The following is a 24667-nucleotide window of genomic DNA, read 5'->3' as shown; positions in this document are numbered from 1 at the left end:
CAACAATCAAAAACTAATCAAGGGCAGTAAAAGAGATCACAATGGATATACAAATATAAAAAGTTTAGTGGAGGGGGGGGCTTTGTAAAATATGTCAAAATAAAAGCAAAGGAATGGATACACCAATTAATCCATGAAATGGCAATAAGCTAACAGAAGAGTAACTACTCAATTTCTACTTTTGCTCAGTTAACTCTGTAAGAGGTTCTGAGTTTCACCACGTACTTTTGGAGAGTAGAATGAGGGAGCAGATTTGAAATCTAAGATTAACAGAAATATGAGCAACCATTTATTATGAATGAGTTTTAAGTCTCCAGAGACAAATGAATTACATCCCAGAGTGCTGAAGTAACCCTTATACGTTATTTTTAGGAACCCTTACACATTTTCTTTAGGAACTCTATAGAGATGTAAAGAAGTGTCAGATGACGAGAAATGGGTCAATATCCCAATCTTCAAACATTAAAAGCTACAAGTGTGATTTCCATATCGGAGAAAATTCTAAGAATTGTTCAAATTCTAAAATTGCATATTTGTGTGTGTTCTTGACCTGAGACAGAACAGTTCTTACAAGACTAACCTTACTTATTATTTGTAATTGGTAACTTCAATAGTAGATTATTAGAAGAGTTATGTCTTGAATAAAATATTTGACTAACTACCCTATTATAAAGCTATCTAATTATGAACTAGATGGCACCACAGCAAAGGAAACAAGAACAAGCATCATCAAAATAAAAATAAATCAATCCAGATTTCTCATTTGAAGCACAAACGATCACTCTCAAATTGCAATACTTTGCACACATTATCCAGAGATCTACCTCTTTGGAAAACTCTATAATGCTTGGAAAGGTAAAAGGAAGGAAGAGGATGAATAGCTGCAAGCTAGGTGGACTCAATTACAGTGGTGATCTGTACACTGTTGAAAGACCTGAAGAGCCAGGTTCAGAATAGTAATTATCCTTATTGCAAGTTAATTAAAGTGGTCTTTTTATTCTTTTTTTCCAGATGTCTCTAAATGGGCCATTTATGAGATAATCTGCCAACAGACTCATCCCCAATTTTCTCTGCAACCCCACAATTTCTCCTATCAGGGAATGAAAACATAGAATATATGTATAGATAATGAAAGGAACACAGAGAATTTAATCTTGGGAAAATAAAGTGGCATGGAGAAATGACAGCATTCTTAGAGCATCTTAGAAGATGTTACAAAGAAGACCAAACCTCCAGAAGATAGGGCACAGGATAGCAGTTTTAAGTTAAAAGAAAACATATTTCAGTTAACTGTCAGGAAAAATTTCGGAACTACAAAAGCACTTTGATAGGAGAGCCAATTATCAAGAGAGACAATGAACTCAATGAGTCCAAGAGAAATTGGACTGTCATTTGTCATGGATGCTTTAATTTCGATTCCTGCCCAGAGGAATTAAACAGCCCCACCCAACTCTATTATTCTTTGCGCATCACTATTCTGCCTGATTACAATAAGCATTTCTAAATAAATAGTACAGCTTATTATTATTTCAATAACAAAAAAAAAAACATTCTACAAAGGAAAAGCAATAGGAAGGTCTGAACTATACCAGCAGGCAATACTGCTTTTACAGCTGCTTTCTGGGGTGTCAAGCATATCCAAAGTAAAAATAAACACAGCCTTCAAAGCAGCAGGAATCTCTGACACGTACTGTCACTGTCTGTTACTCAGAGTTACAACTTTAGCTTTGTTCGATAATCCTTTTCCTTTTAATCTTTCCACACAAAAAAGATCTTTGGACTATAACTGGCAAAACAACTCCATGGGCGTAAAAGGCTCCCTTTCTTTAATATTTTAAGAACACATACATGCAGAAGCAGTAAAAATGGTACACAAGATGTCAGCTCAGGGATATTTTGATTCCAAATAAAACATCAACATGTCTTTTTCACAATTTGTTTAATAGTAGGATAACAGAAGGACAAAGAAAACTAAGTTTACAAAGGCCACATTTAAAAATAGTTCTTTCAGCAACTGTAGTCAGTCTTTTGATCATTTCAGTTTTAAACCAGTACTACCATCTATTTACCAGATTTTCGTGCAGTTCAAATAGTTTGGAAGTACTTCTATATGGTCAATTTTTACTCAATTCTATTTGTAGTATCAAAATCTGTCACAATATTTTGAACTGGTCTTTTTATAATATTCATGGTGGGGAGATGTTAAGGATATACCATAGAAATAAGGAAAAATAAGGGAAAAAAATTAACAAACTGAAAGCAAGATGCCTCTGAATTACACAATGATGACCTGATTAGAAACATGAATGTTGTCAACTTTAGTAAGAATAATGACCCATATCAACTATGCAAGAATTTCTGACAATGGTTCACATCCAGATGATACTCACCCCCCAAAAAACCTTTTAATATTTAACTTTCTTGCTTCATTTTTTTACTTTAACAAAAGTATAACATTTTGGTCCACCTGTGATAAATACTTAACTAGCAAATTACTTTCCATTGTTCTTCCTCCTGCAGATGCTATCAGCTACCCCGTTATCAAGAAAACAGAAACAATCAACCTATGAGATAGCAAGAAAAGAACATTCACCTTCAATCTATGTTCAGAAAGAAATCTGAGCAAATTTAGAAATAAGTTATGAAAGACGCTGAAAATTCCACTTCTTAAAAAAGGCAAATATGCAGGCTTTAGTTTCTGCTCAGTAATGGACTGATGAGCAACAAGCAGAAGCAGCACTGGCCACATTTCAATTTCCTATTTCTTTTCCTAAGGGAGAGAAGGAATATGTATGAATTTTAGTCATTATTTTGGAATGAAATGGACAGCACCGTTCCCATTTGCTAAGAAATTCTGCCACCTATTTTTGCCCCACAACAGAAATGGATGCTGCTGTATTGCCAGACAATCCCAAACCTTCCTATTAATACTGAAGCCAAGAAGGAGTAAGGTCTCACCCTACAGCTAGTGGGATAATCTTTTGCCTACCACTGCAATTTCAAAGTTGAGAGGAAGAATTATTACTTACATTTAAAGAAAAAAACTATTCCAGTCAAACATTGGTTTTAATACACATATTCTCAACAAGAAACATTCTTCAAATCACAATTTTTATATCCAATTTGCATTATACTTAATGCAAATATAAATAGTATGAACTCCAGCAGCATAAAACAAAGGAGGATAAAGATCTATCTCATTGTTCTATCATTAGATGAAGTATAGTGGAATGATCTCTCCCCAAAAGTGGATGAGGCTCAAATGGTAGGCACTGATAATACAAAGCTACCGTGTTTCCCCAAAAATAAGACCCACCCAGAAAATAAGCACTAGTTTGACTTTTTAGGGTGCACCTAATATAAGCCCTAACCCAAAAATAAGCCAGAGGGGTGGGAGTGGTCAGCACAGAAGGCAGCGAGCACATGGGGGCCAATGGTATCCAGCAGCAGTTGCAGGCCACGCAACACAGGTTAGTCCAAGCATGGAGGCGGGGGGGAGGCAGGCAATCTGGATGTGCTGTGCGGCTGCCTGGAGGCAGAGGCACGGGGGGAGGCAAGCGATCCAGACACGCTGCCCACTCCATCCCACCATCTCTCGACTTGCCCGCGGCTGGGCCAGGGCAAGTAATCCGGACATGCTGCCTATTCTGTCCCACTGTCTCTCGGCTTGCCCACGGCTGTGCTGAGGCAGGAAGCCGAGAGATGGTGGGACAGAGTGGACAGTGTTTCAGGATTGCCTGCCCCGGTGCAACTGCAGGCAAGCCAAGAAATGGTGGATCGAAGTGGGTGGCACATCCGGATCACCTGCCTCCTCCCACCTCTGCCTCCACGTTCAGACTTACCTGTGCTGCGCCAAGGTGCTGGTGGGCTGCGGCTGCTGCCGGACATTATTGCACCTCATGTGCTCACTGTTTCTTGTGCGTGCACCAGGGGTGGGGCGCCCAGCTGGGCTGATCACCCTGACACCATGTTTCTTTGAAAATAAGCCCTAATGTGTCTTTTGGTGCTAAAAAAAAATATAAGACCTAATCTTATTTTCAGGAAAACACAGTAATATGGTTAGCAGCCAGTGTAAATAATAATATGAAATCTGAGCCTGCTGGGGTATTATTGGTGTTATTTATGTTTTTTAGCTATATGTTATTTTGAAAATTCTAAATGCTGACCTCTGCCTTGTAAATGATAGTTAAGTTTTCATAAGTTTCAACAATTTGATCCAGTAAAGTTCTCATTACTATTTTATTAAATATTAATTATTATAATCACTAGCTTCCATTATCAGATAAATGACAGGTTAAGTGCTCCTCTCCATTTCTTAGCCGAGGGAGCCAGTGTTATCGGAAGACATTTCCATGGTCATGTGGCCAGCAGGACGATATGCTGAGGCACACAGAATGCAGTTATCTTCCCACCGAAGTAGGACCTATTTATCTACTTGCATTTGCATGCTTTCAAACTGTTTGGTGGGCAGGAGCTGGGGCAGGAATGGGAACTCACCCTGTTATGCAGCGCTTCAGTCCTGAACCCGAGCTATCAGCTTTCCAGATCACACAGAATTACTTCATTTAAGGAATTAGATTTCTGTGACTTTATTAACAAATCAGAAATAAGCTTACTAAATGCTTGTAAGAAATGTTAATTTTACATCTTTGAAGAAGGATTACCTTCTTTTCCAGAATTTCCTTTAATCTCCTTAATTAAGCATGGTGAGCCTAGCACCAAACCATTGATAGGCAAAGATAGACAAATTAACTCCAGTTTTCAAGTGAATGCTTTTACTGCAGAACCAGGTTAAGAAAAATTTAGAGATGATCCAGCTATTTTTAAAATAAAATAAAAAATAGGATTGATTACCTCTAACCTAGATCAGAATTCTATGATCAGAATTCTTAAGAATAATTCACTGAAACAGTTTAGAGGTGATATGGTACAACCTAGGACTTCACACCATATTTGTGTTGGAATTCTTTTCCAGTTATTTAAAGACAAAGGTATAAAACACAAAGTATTTCTGCCAAGTAACTTTCTGAAATTCAATATACTGTAATCTTGCTGTATAATATGTCCCCCATATTGATATGCTCTCCAGATTATTTTTTATTTTTAAATTTAAGATAAGGCTAAGATTTATAGAGACTGATTAGAGTGCTTAGAAAGTCTTAAAATGTCTGACTAGATGTAGACAAGGGTAAGCATGTACTCTTTATTCACAATAAATTCTAGCATGGAGGATAAGATAGGTTTTCTTAGTTATCCAAGTTTGTTCAATAATTAAAATTCATACAATTCATACAAAATAAATTCCATAGTTCATATATAAAAGAAGACTGTTGTTCAGTAAATATGAAATAAATACCAGATGTTTTTACTCCATAAAGAATATGTGGACTTGCTGGATTCCATTCACAATTATCTAAACCAAGCATGCTCAGTTTTTTTCAAGCAAAGGGCATACTTGGACTTTGAGCAACTTGTCAGAAACCATATGCCAAATAACTGGTATGCTCAGAAGGAAAAAACTTGATTGGGCACAGACAAAATTTAAAGTTGAAGTTATATTTAAGTTTAAATATAAATACTATTAATTAAATAAAGTCAACACAACTTTTCATGCATTTAATATTTTTCTTCTACCATACTTAGAGAACAATATGAGGAATGATGTTTTAGTTTCAGAAATACATGATACATTGAAAAAACAGATACATTCCCTTGATTCTAAGTACTAATGCCTTAACATTACATTAATATACAGCACCTGACCAGAAACCCTTCTCCTGTTCACAGATTTTTTTTTTCATAGAAAAATTTTTATTCCCCACCATCATTTATTTATTTATTTATTTATTTATTTATTTGAGACTTATATACCGCTTTAAGTGCAAGCACTCTCTAAGCGGTGTACACCAGTAAGCAATGTATATATATATTTACATTGCCCCCAACAATCTGGGTCCTCATTTTACCTACCTTGGAAGGATGGAAGGCTGAGTCAACCTTGAGCCAGTGAGATTTGAACCGCTGACCTGCTGAACACAGTCAGCTAAAGTGGCCTGTAGTACTGCCCTCTAACTGCTGCGCCACCTCGGCTCATAGCTAATGGAAAATAGGAATCTTAATTGACATGAAAGAGTTAGTTAGCTACTACGGATTTACAATCTAAGGACTTCTTTTTACTGTTTACTCATTAAATTGACTGATTAACTCTTGGACTGATTTGTTCAGATACAGAGTATTCTGCATTATTCAATAATGATTTAGTGTACATATTGTTGGGGGTACAGTTTTCTGTCACAACAGTTCCTGTGGTCATTTGAGTTGACAGTTAAACTTGTAAATGTAAATTGAAGAACAATTTACAAAGGAGGTTCCTGAAGTATATGAATTTTGCAGTACCCTCTCCCACATAACTAGAGGGTTGATGGGGGGGGGAGAAATTCCATACTTTAGTATTTTTGTTTGATTGTTTAAATTCTGTTGAGATTTTGGACTAGTGGCTTTTGTATATCTTGGAATCCTAAATTCCCTATAATAAATGTGAGAGGGAGAGAGAAATACCATGATCAAAGGAAGATGCTTGAATGGAAACCAATATATAGGAAGAATCCATACTAAACAGACCTAAGGATATGAACGTAGTTTGTTTTTATACTTCACCATAACCATTATTATTATTATTATTATTATTATTATTATTATATTCTGAAAACAGTAAAACAAAAATAACACAGAACTGATCAAGCTGGATGGGCTGTTACTGGTATGTGCTGCTTTTCTAAATACAAGGAGAAATTCAAGTGCTGCTGTTAAATTTCAGCTGTAGCTCAAAATCTCTTTTATTCATCTAACGCAATAATATGAATAGGGACCCATGTTTCAACCTTTGAAACCCTATTCCAGAAGGTCTTCAAAACCTGGTTATCAGATTTGGGTCTTCCAAGGAACTAGAGACGTGTTTAGCTGGCTCCATCACTGAGGTAACCATTATTATTCTCCTTTCATCCAGGGTTTGTGCATCTGTTTTTACAATATTTATTTTAATATGGATTTTAATATTTTTTTATGTCTATTGCTTTTGTATCTCTCACTGTATCTGAATGTTGTGCTCCACCCAGAGTCATCTTTGGTGAGATGGGCAGTTATATAACTTTGATTAATAAGTAAAATAAATTAACATGTAAAACCTAGAAAACATTTACAGTCCAATATGTATTCCATTTCAAATTTGGACACACACTGGATTTTACCCTAATATTTGATAAAGTAGAGGTGTATGCACAGAATCCTGCAATAGTTACTATGCTTCTACATATGTTGCCTGCTATCTTCTCTCCTCCACCCATTTAATACAGTATTATCTTACCACTGTTTGTGGCATTTTCATGAAGGGCATGTGGGAAGAAAGATCAAATTTCTTAAAACCTAACAATCAAGAGTGAACTGATTGTTGATGGCTATACATAAGCAGAGGAATGTATACATGAAAGTGAGTATAAATACAGGAGTGTCTAGACAGATGCAATTGTGTGAAAAAATACATGCTTCCAGTGCTTTAAAAAAAAAAAAAAAGTGCTGGAACTCACACATGTCATACAACCCTCCTTGCCTACCCTACAAGATTCCATCCCAAAAAGGTGCCGGAACTCCGTTCTGGGCATTCTATGACAAAAAAAAGCCCTGCATGCTTCTATAGGTGGTCCTCAACTTACCATCACAATTGGGACTGGAATCTCAGCAGCTCAGCAAAACAGTCATTAAGCAAGATGCCCACACAACCACTTTGTTCAACAATTGCAATCCTGGATCTCATAACTGAAGTTCAGCCTTCCATCCTTCCAGGGCAGGTAAAATGAGGACCCAGATTGTTGGGGGCAATGTAAATATATATATACATTGCTTACTGGTGTACACCGCTTAGAGAGTGCTTGCACTTAAAGCGGTATATAAGTCTCATAAATAAATAAATAAAGTTGCAAAAGAGGCACATAAGCTGCAGAAATGAAGCTCAGTTCTTAAAGATCCAAGTTTCATTTCTGCAATCCACTAAAGGAGTTCAGTTGTCATCTGTACATGAAAGAGAATTCTTCGGCCGTCTGCAGAAATGAAGCTTGGATCCTGTGGAGACCCAAACTTCATTTCCACAGCCTGCCAAAGTTCAGCTCTCCTATGTGTGCAGAAGAGAAACTTCTGCAATGGGCTGCAGAAACAAAGCTCAGATCTTCAGTATACAAGCTTTATTACTGCTGCCCACATGGTGGGGGTGACATGTTTTAGGACAGCCAGCAGTGCTTTAAATGACCTCATAAGTCAAGGACTACCTGTATTTGCATGGAATGCTTGGACATACAGACAGATGTATGTGGACTGAAGTGTATGATACATAAGTAAGAATGGAATAAGTAAAGTGTCGTTCAAATCAAGCTCAAACTCTGGTGATTACATGCATTTTTTATTTTATTTTTTTCAAAAAAACATGAAAGGCTTTGCTTTTGGGTTCTTCCAAGGTCTTTGTTTTGTTTTGTTTTGGGTTCTTTTGATAATTTCCAAGTTTAGCCTATAGCCCTGGAAGTTCCCTGTGGTTTTGAGTCCATTTGTTAGAATTCTGGTTAGAATTTACTGAGCTTTTGCAAAAATAATCTTAGGTCTGCTAGATGCTATCTTCTATCTAAAGTGAGTGGAATAGAGAGTCATGTCCAAAATATGAATACCAATACTAATAGTTGGCTCCTAAAAATTTAGCTGAAGGGAATTCAGAGTTTTAGAAAATTAAAGAATATTTTGATTCAATTTACTCTAAAATTACCATTTCTGAATATAGAATTTGTTATCTCTCAAATATTGCTAGACTCTAAACATAATTAACCAAATGGCTTTTTCAAGAATTTGAAATTATATTTCTTTACTTTAGTCTTTCCCCCATAGGAGTTTCATAATGTTTAGTCTGTCAACCCCACATGCTGACACCTGGATTTGTACTGCATTGCCTGGCCCTTTTGTTAACTACTGCAGATTGGTTTTGGCCAGGAGAAGTAAAATAGAAATTACATAAATAATTACTTCCCTGATACATAATGCCTCAATGCTACTTCATTTCACTTAACAAAGCCTCAATCTTCCCAGTATACTGATGTGTGGTCTATCTTTAAATATAAAGAATCAATAGATAATAAAGAATCATTAATAAAAGCAGAAATAAAGATAAATATTAATACTATTTTTTTTAAAAAATGTTTAAAAACATGTTAGTATTCTATAGCAGCTGTAACGTGGTAAAAACTAATTGTTTCTTTAGGACCCATTGGAATTGTTCAAGAAGATTTGTTTCATTTCTAACTGATGCATTAAACACTTGGCTAAGCTTCACTGACTAAGATAGCTGAATGTGCATTCTGCATATCTTTTTATGAACTTTCCACTGATACATGTAGAGAAATTATACAACATGCACAATAACCTGTTGAATGATTTAAATGGACTAATGGGGATTCTATAACAGACAAAAAAGTATTTGCAGAATAGAAATTCCCCAAACCAAACTATTGAACAATATTCTACAGTGAACCTACTAAGCAAAAAACCTTTTTTCTTCATTGATGAAAATACATGTAATGCTCTAAAAAGGACAGGATTAAATGTTTTTACTTTTTCCTTTGTCTCTCAATATTTTAGGCCTCTAACGATTTCCATAGTTATGGATTTTTAAATGATCAGATCTCTTGTGAAATTAATAACCATTTCTCTTTTTTCTGATGCCCTCTCTGAAGATCAGAGATTAATACAGGCTGCTTATAAGGTTTGAACACACAGAATGCAGCCAAATACTTCAAGGCTGCCTACAAATGACTAGATTTAGGATCAATACATTGGAAAGAAATGCAGATGCTGGGAAAGCAATCACAATATAGTTAATAAATGACTAGTGAAAGATAATTGAATTGCAATAGAAAACATCAGATATGTTCCAATAGTCTTATCATAAAGATAAGGCATGATTGTTTACAATGCTTTCTCTGTTCTAACCAGAATTTCTAACTACACAGTCTGAACTGAGCTTGAAGAAAACATGAATAGCTGAAAGGGTTTCCGATTTCCATGCATTTGACTAAGTCATGAATGCTCTTCCATAATATTTTAGTTTTTAAAGCGTTTTCACTTGACAATTTTTAAATTTTCCCAAAAATGCTTCTTATGCCGTTTCAACTTTCATTTTTGATATAAATAAAACACTCTGCCAAAAAAAGTCCACTTTATATTTTCAGAGGATCTGAAAAGAGATTCATCTGTTTTTGTGCCTCTATGGTAAATATTAAAACTGCCTAAAGTACCAAATATCTCCTAAACACTAACCCTTTTCTCTCATTAAAAAAATGTTTATGACCTAAGAAGTTATTAAGCAAAGTTACTGATAAATTCTCCAGCATTTTAATTATATAATCTTCAAGCAAGATATTAAAGCATATGGTATGTTAGCGGAGTGGCCAATCTATGCAATCACTTAATAAATGTATTGTGCATTCCAAATTGTGCCCAGTCTAAATATAATATCCACAACTATGTCAAAAGAAACCCCCTATCTACATATCTATATAGCTGGTTGCCAAATGTACTCGTTCGAAGATGACTTAAATGTTTTAGGCATAGCTAACTCTGGCGAATAGTTAATTCAGCTCATTGCTTGTCTTGGCACACAAATCTTGATTTGCCTTCTCTGACGCCCTCTGGTGTCTGTAGTCCATTCTTCGGATTGCTTGCTAATTTCAGATGTCTTCTGAAGCAGAGCCAAAGCCATACCCACTGATGACATCACCTCTTTACTCAACCACTGTTAGGTGAAAGCTGTAACTTCAGACTTTGGAGGTGGGCTGCACGCACGTAACTGGAATGCTATCCCCCTCGCTCTTTCTTAGTGAGGGAGAAGGAAACTGACACAGTGAAAGCGCCTACAACAGCTTGCTGATGCTGCTTTTTGTCTGTGGTTTCTTGAAACGGAGAGGCTTTATACCCATGCTGGAATTACTAGGGTCCTGCATTTATAAATGGAATTTCTAGATTTGTTGCTGCTTTTTTTTCCTACTGCAGCCTGCTGGTAAGTATTTTCACCGCTTTTTAAATAATTTGTATTCAAGTTTGATTCAGAAATTATTACATTGCATGAGGAAAAAAAAATAAGGAGCGTGGAGATACTTTCAAAGCAACAATGAAATGCAAAAAGAGCGTTTATACTTTATAAATATGAGTGATTTTTTTTAAAAAAAAAATAAAAGCTGATCGTTAAAAACTATGTGTTCAGACTGAAGCTTTGTGGTTTAAAACAAACATACTTAAATAGTCAAATGGCAGACTTTGCTGTTGTGTTCAACAAAATGCTAAAGAGCATAGAGACCACACCAAAATTCAACGTGTATATTTTCTGCTATTTCCAACGCTGTATGTGAGGCATGTGTGTTCCCTTAATACTTATTTTTACAGCTAAATAAGATGATCAATAGTCCTTTAAAAATGAGTGCTCCGTTCAAAAGCCAACATCTTAGTCTTCTTGGAAGAAGTTTTATTATTCTTTGAAAAGGATAGACAAACAGCTACACCTAGATTTTAAAGCTCGCATTACTACCGAAATCCCATATTTGTTTGATGCAATCTAATACCTAAGGCAGACTAACATACATATACACATGCACAAAAATACTCACCACATGCACGCGCGCACACACACACATATACAACAATCTTTCTTCAGTGTGATGCCAAAAATGTCTGAAGTATGTGACCTGCATTACAAGCCAATAAATACGGTTATATAAATTAAGCCAATAACTCTAATGATACTTTAGAGTGAAATAGACATTGCCACATTGGTTTTTTATTTTTTTCAAGTAGTGTAGGAATTTTGTATAAAAAGCTTTTGCCATGGTTTATTTTCTGGAAACCCAGTCCATGTTGTAAGAACAGATTTTGACTATAATTCTGAAATTATAAGTACAGGATTTATATTTAAATTAAAATGTTAGAACATGTATGCAAAACAACAGGATAAGATTTTAAAAGGCCTACCATTCCAATAGATTCATTTATAGCTATTTTTAAAAAGGAGAAGAACTAAATACAGTATAAGGCTTAGTTGCTACTGGTTTTACAGAAAATTGTCTAATTGTAATAGCTTTCTCCTTCATCAGCTGAATATATTAGAATTAATATATTACATTCAATCCTGATTAAACTATAATCCAGTGTTCATTCATTTATTTAGCAGTAAACCACAGAGCCGTAGTCTCAGCAGACAGCCCTAGTCCTGTGTTTCATTCATTAGTCCCTATGAAAAAGATATAAATGGCTTTCTAAACTAGTATAAGTTCACACTGAATTGCTTTATGTACATGTAAATTACCAAGGAACTGTCTAGCTACATACACACACATATATATATACATACTCATGCAGAGCTTAAATCTGCACAAGAGCTGTGAGCATGGGAAATCTGTATTGAAAACACTTCTCTGCCAAAAAGCAATCCCATGTTTTGTAAGTCCCTGATCCTAAAAACCAATAAGTAATTTAAGATTTTAGGTAAAATGTTTATTCCAACTGCTACTTTGGAAGGATCATTCAAATTTAAGTGCAGTAAATTAGATTCGGTTGGTAAGCACTGAACTTATGACCAGCATTATCTATGACTAACTATTTATCAGGGTGAAAAGCCTATTTCACTGATTGTTTTAAATATTAATACAAATCATGTAGAAATTAAATGCTCTGCATTAACTGTTATAATTAAATGCTGCCACAATGAAATTTTGCAAGGTAGTAGAAAGGAGAAAATGATTTTCTTCTCTTTTTTTGCAGCAATTAATCTTTTCTAATATAATTAGAGAAAAGTTAAGTTGTAATTTGGAATCTAACGCAGACTTTGATTATTCAAACCTATCTATAATCCTAGCCCTATGAGACAAAACAATATGAATTGCAAATAATTTATATAGGACTAGCTCTTATATTGCAAAAGCTTTTTGAAATCTTTAATGTTTTAGGAAAATTTTAGTATGTGCCATGAAAGCAAGACTGCTAGTATTTTTCTTGATATAGTTAATATTGGACTGAATACATATTTTAGCTTCCAACATTCCAGATATCAAAGTTGAGAACAGTAGATTCATGTTCATGTTATTATATTGGAAAAGAATTTCCTCAATTTGTTTAAACTTTAGGAATTATTCATCACATAAGATTTCTTTCCCTTCACAGCTTTTCTTCTAGTTCTGTCTCATTATCTTTTCCATTAAGGAACACTGGCCATCTACTGATATCAAACTATTTATATTACTGAGATCTTCAAACTGCATTTTTAGAATGCAATCTCCCTAGAAAATGAGTGTAACAGAATAGCCACTGTGAGAAATAAGTGTTTTTTGCACTATGTATTTGTTCCTCTGGAATCTACCACGCTCTTCCTACCAGAAGCCTTTGTGATTAAAGCAGTGAAACGAGACAGTTGCATTAAAAAGGACAGAGAGATTTGCAGTTTTTGTGTAGATTTCTTGCAGTGTGTGCTACCCCCCAGTGGGCAGAATTTCTGTGTTCAAGTTACAGCAGAAGTCTTAGCTTATAGGAAGGAATACAGAGTACTATCCTTTAACTTAAATAACTAATCTATTAGATAATTTGTTTTGTTTTTCTCCTAAAATTGAAATAAACTATAATTTATGTATACTAAATAATGGGATTTGCTGAACAACAGCAGTGCTTCTTTTTGTGCATTGGAAGTTGAACTCCAAACACTTAATTTAACTGCATTAGATTCTGATTATTTCTCAGATCTTAATCACAGGAACCTCCCGTGGTTTCAAACAATTTTATTTCAACAAGTGTCCTTGCAATCATTATCTAAGCAATTAGACTATTAGAAGACATACCGATAAAATTAAAACTTAAAATTAACAAAACAAGTGTTCCAATTTTCAGCAATAAAATATGTACTCGATATCTGGTAGTGTTAGTTTAAAAGTTAGTATCTGGGAAATAAACTAAACAAAAATATATAATAAGGTAGGAATAAATGCTATCTAAAGTACGAGCAACTAGAAAAAAATGTTTAAGGATGACATCTCTTTAAGTCAGGACCAAAGGTCAAATGTTGAAGGTTTATTCCAGATATATACTAACAAATATATAAAAAAATAAATATTTTTAAGAATTTCCAACCAATCATAGCAATTGTTCTCTAGCATTTAGATAAATTAAACTCAGCAACTTTTGAAAGATAATCAGAGTTGGGAAAAGTTGAAATTCTAAACAGAGTAACTTGGAACTGTTCCCATTGAACTAAAAAAACCAAAGAATTTTAGTATAAAATAATAAAATAAATAAAATAATAAGTCCTAAGTTTATTGATCTGACAATTAGGCCTGCTGAACAGAATGCTGTTACGTTTGGAAGGGAAAGGATTTGGGATAATACTATATTTTTTCCCCAAATAGAAAAAGTGATTTTGTTTTTGTTTGTCAGTTGTCTTTTTGGCTTTTGCTTATTTGTTGTTTTTACACATGAACAGTATCACAGTATTATTATTATTTGCTTTCAACAAATAAAAAGCTTAATTTTGTAAGTACTATTTATATTTTTTCTTAAAAGCTGCATTTTTATAAATAAAAGTATATTTTTGTACTTTTGTACAATCTTTAATACAAGAAATTGTATTTCTATCTTTTTTTAGGATGACATGCTGAGATAGAAGATATCTTTGCTCACGTTATTTTTATAGAAGTCTAAACTTCTGGGAAAGCCATTGGCATCAGAATTTATGATTAAAATGAATGAAAACTGTGAGCAAATCCTCATATCTCAGAGAGAAACAATAGCTCTATGTGCTGCTTATTTGCATCAGCCATAGAAAACATCATTGAAATAAGAGAGAGATACAGAGGATTACTTCTCAAGAATGCTTTACACTCTTTCGCCCCAAGCACGACATTTTAACTTCCTTGCATAATATATATATATTTAAAAAATGAGCTAGCTTCCTGAAATACTACGTTCATATAAATCAGCTCACAGGCAGTATAATTAGAAAGCTTTTCATTATTATCAACTGTGCAATAATTTAAGAAAACAATTTAATGCATTTTATTTTAAGTCACATTTAACTGACATATTCTGATAAGACAGTTTTATAACAAGAAAACCTTACTAGTGATTCTAGAATGATTAATCAAAGTCCATATAGGAATTAATACATCTGAAGACAAAATATGAGGAGACATTATTTTTAATCTACAAGCATTAAACCATAAATCAGATAGACACACAAAACAATTAGTTTTGTACAGCTAGATGAATTCTAGTTATCACATTGACAGCTAAAAGATATGTTTTTCCAAAACACTGCTGCTAAAATGAATTCAGTCTTCCATATCAGAATATCAATAATGAGTACATATATACAGCTATATATTGTCTAGAATATACATGAATACTCCCATTTCCTAGAATACTGTCACATAGTTCTAGATAGAAGTATATGACAATAAGAATAATTCACTCGAATACTTAGAAGGAAAACATCTTTTTGTGCAATGCAGTAAAATAATGAGTACTTTTTACACATAAATAGGTTTGTTGTGGACTAGTGCATCCAGGATTTCATTTTCTTCCTGTTTTGTTAAAAAATAATGTTCCCTTTCAAATTTGTAGGCCTCAGTTTGATGCTACAAAAAAACCTGGCCACAGTGTCTCTTAACAGTGGGAGACATTTCTCTTTTCATCTTGCAAACTCAGCTATAAATGACCTGATGTCAAAGAATATGTAAGGACACCACCAGAAAAAGAGGCAGCACTGAACAAGGCAGCAAACTTCTATTCTGTTGGACAGATCACTTGCCTTTATTATGCAAACACATTGTTCTCAGCATTGACTCGAAAACATAAAGGATCTCTTGGAATTCCAGGATAATAGATTAAGGGAAAAGTAAAGAAAATTGTACCTCTTTCTAATGAAGAGAAACGGGAGAATCCACATTTTGAAACAATCTTTTCTTTCCTTCAAGGAGTCTTATTTTATCTTCTTATTTTCAGATAATTTTGAGGAAAAATTTATAAATACAAGAATTATACTGTTATACTGCTTTCATTTTAATCCAACACTATGGTTAATATAATAGTGGCAGTACATCAGACATTTTGAACATTAAACAATACATTGCAAGAAAAATTATAAGCATGAAAATGGACATACATTATTCAGTTCATAGAAGCAAGCATACAATGCTTTCTTCTACTTAAGCAGAAATATATTTTGTATACTTTTCTCTTGTTTTCTTTAAAACACCCCTCATTAAATCTATCTTTCTTGTTCGTTATATTAAAGCCTTACATTTTCTATAAAGGCAGTTCTTATTCCTGCTACCTTTTTATATAAATATTCACCCAATTTACTCTCTGTGCCAAACTTATTTGGAACTATTTTTCACAAATAAATATTATGAAATATTGAAAGAAATGTGTCCATTAAGAAAAGTGGATTACAGAGTTAAAAACTGATTATAAATTGAATGAATTAATTATAAATATCAAATTAATGTTTTTCCCAACAGCTACATAGCTTAACAATTGAGACAACTTGCTAGTGAAGTGAGCAATGTTTTCTGTTTTCTTTCTAGTCTCTAAGCTTTATTATTCATTTCATTTGGCCATAACTAATCTAAATATTTTTTACTGTTTTTTCCAAAATATTTTGTATTGATATTTTATTTAATGTACTGATGACAATGAATCTGCATATCTCAAGAATCTGTTTTCATCATTGTTAAAATAATCAAATCATTAGGTTAGTACGTGCATAACTAACAATTTTAAATGTTTTGAAATCATAATCTAAGCAATTTTGATTCATTTTGCAGAAATATTTTTAAAAGATATAAAACCTTGACTAGTCTTTTAACTCTACAGATATTTATAATGTGTATAAATGGCTAACAGTAAAAATATTAATCAGCATAATCACCTAGTATTTTGCGATTAGAAATGTGAAATTGCAATGGGAGAGAACTCTGTGTGCATTATGATTTTAAAAATGTCCCATTAAATTTACTTGAGTTTATTTCATAGTGTGTTTCAGATTGTAGTCTTAATCATATAAGTAGACTTATAAATATTACCAAGATACAGAAAATGTAGTGTGTTTTTTCAAACTAACTGTACCATTTAGAAATATTCTACCTTATTGGCTGCTTTGGAAGAACTTTCCAAAGAATTCAGAAGGAATTCAACAAGATAAAATATTAAGCCCAGCTCAATATTGCAAAAGAGCTGCTGAATTAAAAAAAAATGCTTTTGAATAATCTAAAACTACAGATGTTTGTCTTTTCCTTGAAAGTAGAAAATCATAAATAGAAGCATACAGGTCATCCAAGAACCTTGGCCTTAATCTGCATCTTTAGAGTCACGTGTCATGTTTATCAGATTCCTTGTGCTCTGTTAACTCAAGCTCATTGTCATGTTTTCGTTGGACTCTTCATGCAATAGCTGAGGTGAATTCTATCTGATGACAACTAATTTATTTTTATTATTTTTTTTAGGCAAGGATTGAGTGAAATATCTGAGAAAATTCATTGTTACTTCCATTAGTGTGTTTTTATTTCTTCAAGAAGAAAAGCCTCTGAATTAAAATCAAATTCTGCCAAAAGGAGTGGGAACCTGGAAATACAGACAGAAGGAGGAACTACTCTAAACTGGAAATCCTGACCGAGTTCTAAATAAAACACAGAACCCAGCAAGCATGGATTTATCAGAAAATACTTGCTGCTTAAGGTTTACAGCTGAATGATTCTGGACCAAAAACAGATCCTCGATTTAATGAAGAAGCCATCATAATTTAAGCCTTATACCACAAAGAATTCTGTACACATGGAACTGACCATCTCTAGCTATATAACGCAGAAAAGCTAAGTACAAAGAATGCCATTTTTATTAAGGATATTAAACCAAAACAAAACAAATTCTTCACATGCAGACTTAAAAGAAGGAAAATCCTCTCCTTCTTCTTAGAACTGTTCTTCCAGCAGAGTAACAGGACTGTAAAACTTTTAATAACTGGACGTTTTTATGTTCCATGTTCAAACTTCATGGAAAATACTTACTGAATATAATGGAGCTCATCTGGAAATATACTCTTACCCATAAGAATAATTTAATGTATTGATGTAAAAGAAGTACAGTTATGAAAACTAAACAATTTATTTCTCCCAAGTCAACCTTTTTTTGGAACACTGGATGTCCATTGGATTAGTAAGCACAAACTATTCCCTCATATATTTAAATAAGGTAAGAACAACAATAATAAATTATTTTGCCAATTAGTACAAGGTCCATTGTCATGTTAGAAAAAAGAAAGATAAAATATTGACCATGTGAAATTAAGGAATATTTCCTTATATACAAAACCTTGATGCAAGCAATACTAAAGAATCTGGGTTTCAGGCCTTACTGTAAGATTTGTACAGCAGTGCTGTTTGCTAAAATAGCTAGCTTAGCAGCTATGTAGTATAGGAATATTTGGATTGGAATATTATTGTAATAATAATATGCCTGAAAAAAACATTTTAATAAACTTGTTTCAGTTTTTCCTTGCTAATTTTATGGAGCAGTATAACAAATAAATTAACTAGTATTAATTTATAACAAATAAGATAATTATAATGCATTAGATATGGACATCACTAAAAGCCATCAGTATGCTGATGTTCGACAAAATGGGTGTTTAATGCATGTTCATATCTCTGTTATAAATAAAAGCTGCATCACTGTCACTGAAGTTTAACTTTTCCTGGTTTGTATGCAGCATGTGACCAAGGGCAAAATAGAAAGCAATATGGATTTGGTTTGCAGAGATGTTTCAGCTAAATGAGTGGGACTGCTACACACATTTCATGATGGTTCATGAAATGTTATTCACCTGTATATTGATTATGTGCTATCAAGTCTCTGTCAATTGTAATGACCACATAGATAGACCTATGATCACCTGTATGCAGTGGTGGAATTCAAATATGTGAACAACCGGTTCTCTGTGTGGATGCTGCTTCTGGAAGTCCATTCTGGGCCTGGGCAACAAAAAATTAGCTACCGGTTCTGCCGAAGTGGTGCGAACTGGCTGAATCCCATCACTGCCTGTATGTACATTTCTGAAAGTTACTAATTTAATTAATCCATGTGATAAGTGACAAATTTATTATCCTCAAACCCACATCTCAATATGTGAAGCAAATACTCTATTCCAAGAAATTGTGAGATGACCTATCATATACAGCTCTCTAAAATTTCTGGCATGGGGAAGATGATTATTCTGGCTTTTACCAAAATGACAGGATAAATTCTGAAACATAAAATTCTAAAGCACAGCAGAATAAAATCCAGAGATAACAAGGAACAGAATAAACTTTATTGGAATTAATTATGCCCCTGCTTTGTTATTTCTTATAAGGAAACCCATTCTCACATTACTGTAATTCAAGAAATCCTATGTATGTATCTATATCTGTGTTATATACACACACACACATGAATACAATAGCACCTTTTCCTGGAAAAATATGCAATATCTGTTTTATTTCAAAGTAGTACTTAGCCTATGCATTCTACTATTAATCTGATTTTCTTTCCTAGGTTATTGAAAGTTAAGCACTAGTTTGTGTGCAAATCTCACTGCAACTTGACCATGATCAGTGTAACCTGGAGTTTCATCCTTATTTGGACAAAGATAGTGCTGTTGCTGAAAATGGCACCTCATTTTGCCAGTGCCAAACCATGCCCTTCTGCATGTCGCTGTGATGCAGGATTCATTTACTGCAATGATCGTGACTTGACTTCTATTCCAACTGGGATTCCAGGGGATGCTACAACTCTTTACCTTCAGAACAATCAAATTAATAATGCTGGAATTCCTTCTGAGTTAAAAACCTTAATAAAAGTAGAGAGAATTTATTTATATCACAACAGCTTGGATGAATTCCCTATCAACCTTCCAAAATATGTGAAAGAATTGCATTTGCAAGAAAATAACATAAGGACAATTACTTATGATTCACTGTCACAAATTCCTTATCTAGAAGAATTGCATTTGGATGATAATTCTGTTTCTGCTGTTAGTATTGAAGATGGAGCCTTCCGGGATAATATTTATCTCAGACTACTTTTTCTTTCTCGAAATCACCTTAGCACCATTCCCTGGGGCTTGCCTAAAACAATAGAAGAGCTGCGCTTGGATGATAATCGTATTTCTACAATTTCAGAGCTGTCCCTTCAAGATCTTACAAATTTAAAACGTTTAGTTTTAGATGGAAATCTCTTAAACAATCATGGATTAGGAGAGAAGGTCTTCAGAAATCTAGTCAATTTAACTGAACTCTCACTAGTTCGTAATTCTCTTACAGCAGCTCCAATCAATTTGCCGGGCACAAATCTGAGAAAGCTTTATCTACAAGAAAACCATATCAATCGTGTACCACCTAATGCTTTTGCATATCTACATCAATTATATCGATTGGATATGTCAAATAACAATCTCAGTAATTTACCTCAGGGTGTCTTTGATGACCTAGACAATATAACCCAGTTGTTTCTTCGCAACAATCCATGGCGCTGTGGGTGCAAGATGAAATGGGTTCGTGATTGGCTACAGACTCTGCCTCTCAAAGTTAATGTACGTGGACTGATGTGTCAAGCACCAGAAAAAGTGCGGGGCATGGCAATCAAAGATCTCAACAAAGAGCTATTTGATTGCAAAGATGAAGATATTGTAAGCACTATCCAAATTACTGCTTCAATACCAAACACGTTATATCCTGTGCAAGGACACTGGCCCATTTCTGTGACCAAATCTCCTGAAATAAAGACTGTTAATCCACATAAAAATTACAGAACAGCTTCCCCAGCACAGGAAATCATTACTATTGTTGTAAAATCTGTAAGCACGGAGACTATTCACATTTCTTGGAAAGTTGCACTACCCATGACTGCTCTGAGACTTAGCTGGCTCAAAATGGGTCACAGCCCAGCTTTTGGATCTATAACTGAAACCATTGTTACAGGGGACCGAAATGATTACCTGCTCACTGCACTTGAGCCAGATTCCCCATACCGTGTATGCATGGTTCCCATGGAAACCAGTAACATCTATCTGTATGATGAAACTCCTGTCTGTATAGAGACTGAAACTGCTCCTCTTAGAATGTACAATCCTACAACAACCCTAAACCATGAACAAGAGAAAGAACCATTCAAAAACTCTAACTTGCCCTTAGCTGCCATCATAGGAGGGGCAGTGGCTCTGGTAGCTATAGCATTGCTTGCTTTAGTCTGCTGGTATGTCCACAGGAATGGTTCCTTGTTCTCAAGAAATTGTACCTATAGCAAAGGACGGCGAAGAAAAGATGACTATGCTGAGGCTGGAACTAAGAAGGACAATTCCATCCTAGAAATCAGGGAGACTTCTTTTCAGATGATCTCTCTGAATAATGAGCAAGTGTCTAAAGAGGAGTTTGTAATACATACCATATTTCCACCTAATGGGATGAATCTGTATAAAAACAACCACAGTGAAAGTAGTAGTAACAGAAGCTACAGAGACAGTGGTATACCTGATTCAGATCACTCACATTCATGATAGTAAGAAATATGGAAGACTTGGGGTAGTTACTTTTTCTCACAAAGGAAAGCAACTGTACTGGTTGCTGGAGTACTATAGAACACTGGATTAAAAGACTGTATACGCAATGTATTGTACATTTGCCATATAATTTATATTTAAGAACTTTTTATTAAAAGTTTCAAATTTCAGGTGACTGCTGCGATTAATGTAGCAAGGATGCTTGAAAACAATTCTATATTTTAGTATTTTTTAGTAATTTGTACTGTATTTTCCTTCCTACTATTGAAATTACAAACTATTTAACTTTTGTGTTCAACTGAGTAAGATGACTTGTTGACTGTGAAAGTGAATTTTCTTGCTGTGTTGAACAATCAGGACCGCTACATTTGAGATCCTTGTAAGTATAAGCACAGACCATATTCACTTTGGTATCCATTAAAGGTGTTAAAAATGGCTACAAAATGGATAAAAATACAATCCTGGGTATATTAAATCAATGAGCATTTAGTAAATTAAATAGCAAAGTAGTTGGCAATACCAGTTATATAGTTATAAACAATAAAATAGCTGTTGAAAATTACAACAAATAACTGAAATCTCATAAGGCAGATGTATTCAAGTGCATTTCATTGATGTGCGTGAAAAAGGTTTTTTTAAAAAAAAATTAGCAAAACCACTGTATTACAGGAGGGTCAGATAGGATGTTCTGCTAAACCATTCAAAGCCAGACAGAGTTAAATAGAATTGAAACTTGGAACACTTCAATTGTTCTGTTTCAGACAAATCTGGATAGGGTGAATAGATCAAGGCTGGGGAACATCACCCACTTCTTCTTTTCATTGTTCCCTGTCCCACTGGCCTGCTCACCTTCCTGATTTTCCAACATTTTCCTTCTCTTCCTTTAGCTGCTGCTGCCAATGTCGCAATGAGGCATGTCCCACAGTGTCTCGGCTTTCTTAGTCTTTCCCTCTTTTCTGTCAATTCCTCATGGACTTGGTTTCCTCACCATTCCTTAAATTACTTCTTGGACAAAAAACAAAAATTCATTCTGTGCATGGGCCAATGTGCATGTTTCAATTTAGATATGGAGTACCTGAAACCATCTTTCATGCACAGAATGTTTTGTACATGTCTAGTCCCAATCCTGTAATTAATAAAAATGTACTTCTGTTGAATTGTTAAAAAAATGATTGTATCTGTGGAAACCACAAAACAAAATGTAAAAGTTTCCTAAATGTCTTAAAATTGAAAAGATTTTTTTAAAAAACCTATGTACCCTCTAGAATCTGTATAATAGAGACAATTCTGTTAATCTCACTAGAGCATATATTTAACTAAATATGCAGTTAAATATATACAACACAGATGCGTACATATTTCAACTGCCATTAACAATATTGCTCATTATTGTCATAGTTATCTGGAAATTTCTTAATAGACATGAAAGTGAAAACACGTTCATTTACTTAGCTATGATATATTTTAATACCCAAGACATTTTGTTGCCATAATTGTTTTTCCCCAATGAAAACCAAAGTGCATTTTACACCCTTTGGCCAATCTTGTATGTGCCTTTATCACAAAGTCAGATGTATTCCATTTTTAATTGGAAACAAAGTTTTCACAAATATAGTTAACTATATAAAGATATTGGTCTTAAAGCTGAATATACTATAGAATGAAGTACAGAAAAATAAGTGCTCTTTTTATCCTCTGTACATATATTTAAAACATATATATATATATATGTTTTAAAAAGTGCTACATGATAGAATACCTTCAAATTGTCCATACTGCACTGAACCATCTCAAGAAAATTATGGGAACAAATCTGAAAGATTGCCTGCATCTACAGAAAAGTATAGTATTTAACAAGCATTCTTCCCCAAACATTTTATTACAAAACAGAAAGAAACAAGTTGAGTGGGAAGGTTCAAATCCTTCCTTCTGTTATTACGATTTCTGAGCTTCTTTGGCTACTCGTTATTTTTAATATCTACTTCACTAGTAGGGCTATTATTGTAGAGCAAGAGAGAAAATTATTTTACAGACAGGGCTGCATTTAACTTTGGGGGGGAAGAGGGGGGATTGATTGTCCTTTTTTTTTTCTTAAGGGGTAATAAGGCGTTTTCCACAGTGAGGTTTTTTTTTTCCTGCCGGAAACTGAACCTGCAATATTCAGTGATTTGCCACTAAATTTTGGTGTTGCAACCCAGTGGGGCTCTTGGGACCCAATGTGGCCCACTCTTGTCCCAGAAGAAAGATTGGATACAAATGTATTAAAAATAAATTGTATTGATCTGAGCATTAACCTGAGTCTCTATACATTGCTTCCCATGCTGTTGAATTCTTATATGAATCAAAGGTGAACCGGAAAATCTTGAACATAAGAATTTGTGTACATTATTCTCAAGGGGAATCAGCTCTCCCTCTATTGATATAAAAAAATATCTGTTCACCCACTCTTTATGAAACCTTAAGTGCAAGATGTGGTATTACAAATTTGGTGAACCAATTATCCATGTTCTTATATTTTTCTTTTTGAACTGTCTCAATGCAACAGTGTTAAAGGTTCCTAATATACAGGCTATACTCTTTACCGTTTCATTATTTTTTTCATTCATCTTTCTAGATAGGCAGCTCTGCATGGAATATTCTGCAGTAACTTCAGTCCTTTCTGGAAAGAGGGTCTAGGAAGATACTGTTGAAAATTTCAACTTCCTAAACATTGGCCAATAAAGATCCACAGAGTTCTATACTGTCCTCCTGCATTCCATATCTATGTCTAACTTTCAGAGGATTATTTGGTGTTTTGAGAAATTTAATATCACTATGACACTCACTTTTCCATATTTTTCCAATGAGGGTGCTGAGAGCCTGAACTATTGCCTAAATATAAAATATGGATCGACAACCTGGAGCAAAGTAGAAATGCTCTTAATAAATAAACCTGATCCAGAACTGGGATCCAATCTGTGTTTCTTCTTGAAAGCATACATTTTACCAGGTTTTTGGAACCTGAGGTACACA

The 24667-nt window shown here is 34.2% G+C and overlaps 1 protein-coding gene across 1 annotated transcript; it reads left to right on the top strand.

Moving 5' to 3' along the window:
- The first annotated feature begins 10835 nt into the window (after positions 1–10835).
- On the top strand, positions 10836–22908 carry FLRT3 (fibronectin leucine rich transmembrane protein 3). The gene is made up of 3 exons (XM_039320461.1): positions 10836–11086; positions 17568–18312; positions 19654–22908. Exon 3 carries the CDS (start codon positions 19706–19708, stop codon positions 21650–21652), a length of 1947 nt encoding a protein of 648 aa, XP_039176395.1. The 5' UTR covers positions 10836–11086; positions 17568–18312; positions 19654–19705; the 3' UTR covers positions 21653–22908.
- Positions 22909–24667: the final 1759 nt, after the last annotated feature.

This window comes from Crotalus tigris, unplaced genomic scaffold, assembly GCF_016545835.1.
Source record: "Crotalus tigris isolate CLP2741 ecotype Arizona unplaced genomic scaffold, ASM1654583v1 scf7180000023639.2272817, whole genome shotgun sequence".
NCBI lineage: Eukaryota > Metazoa > Chordata > Lepidosauria > Squamata > Viperidae > Crotalus > Crotalus tigris.
Note: the sequence above shows the minus strand (reverse complement) of the source record. Positions and strands in the feature narration are given on the sequence as shown.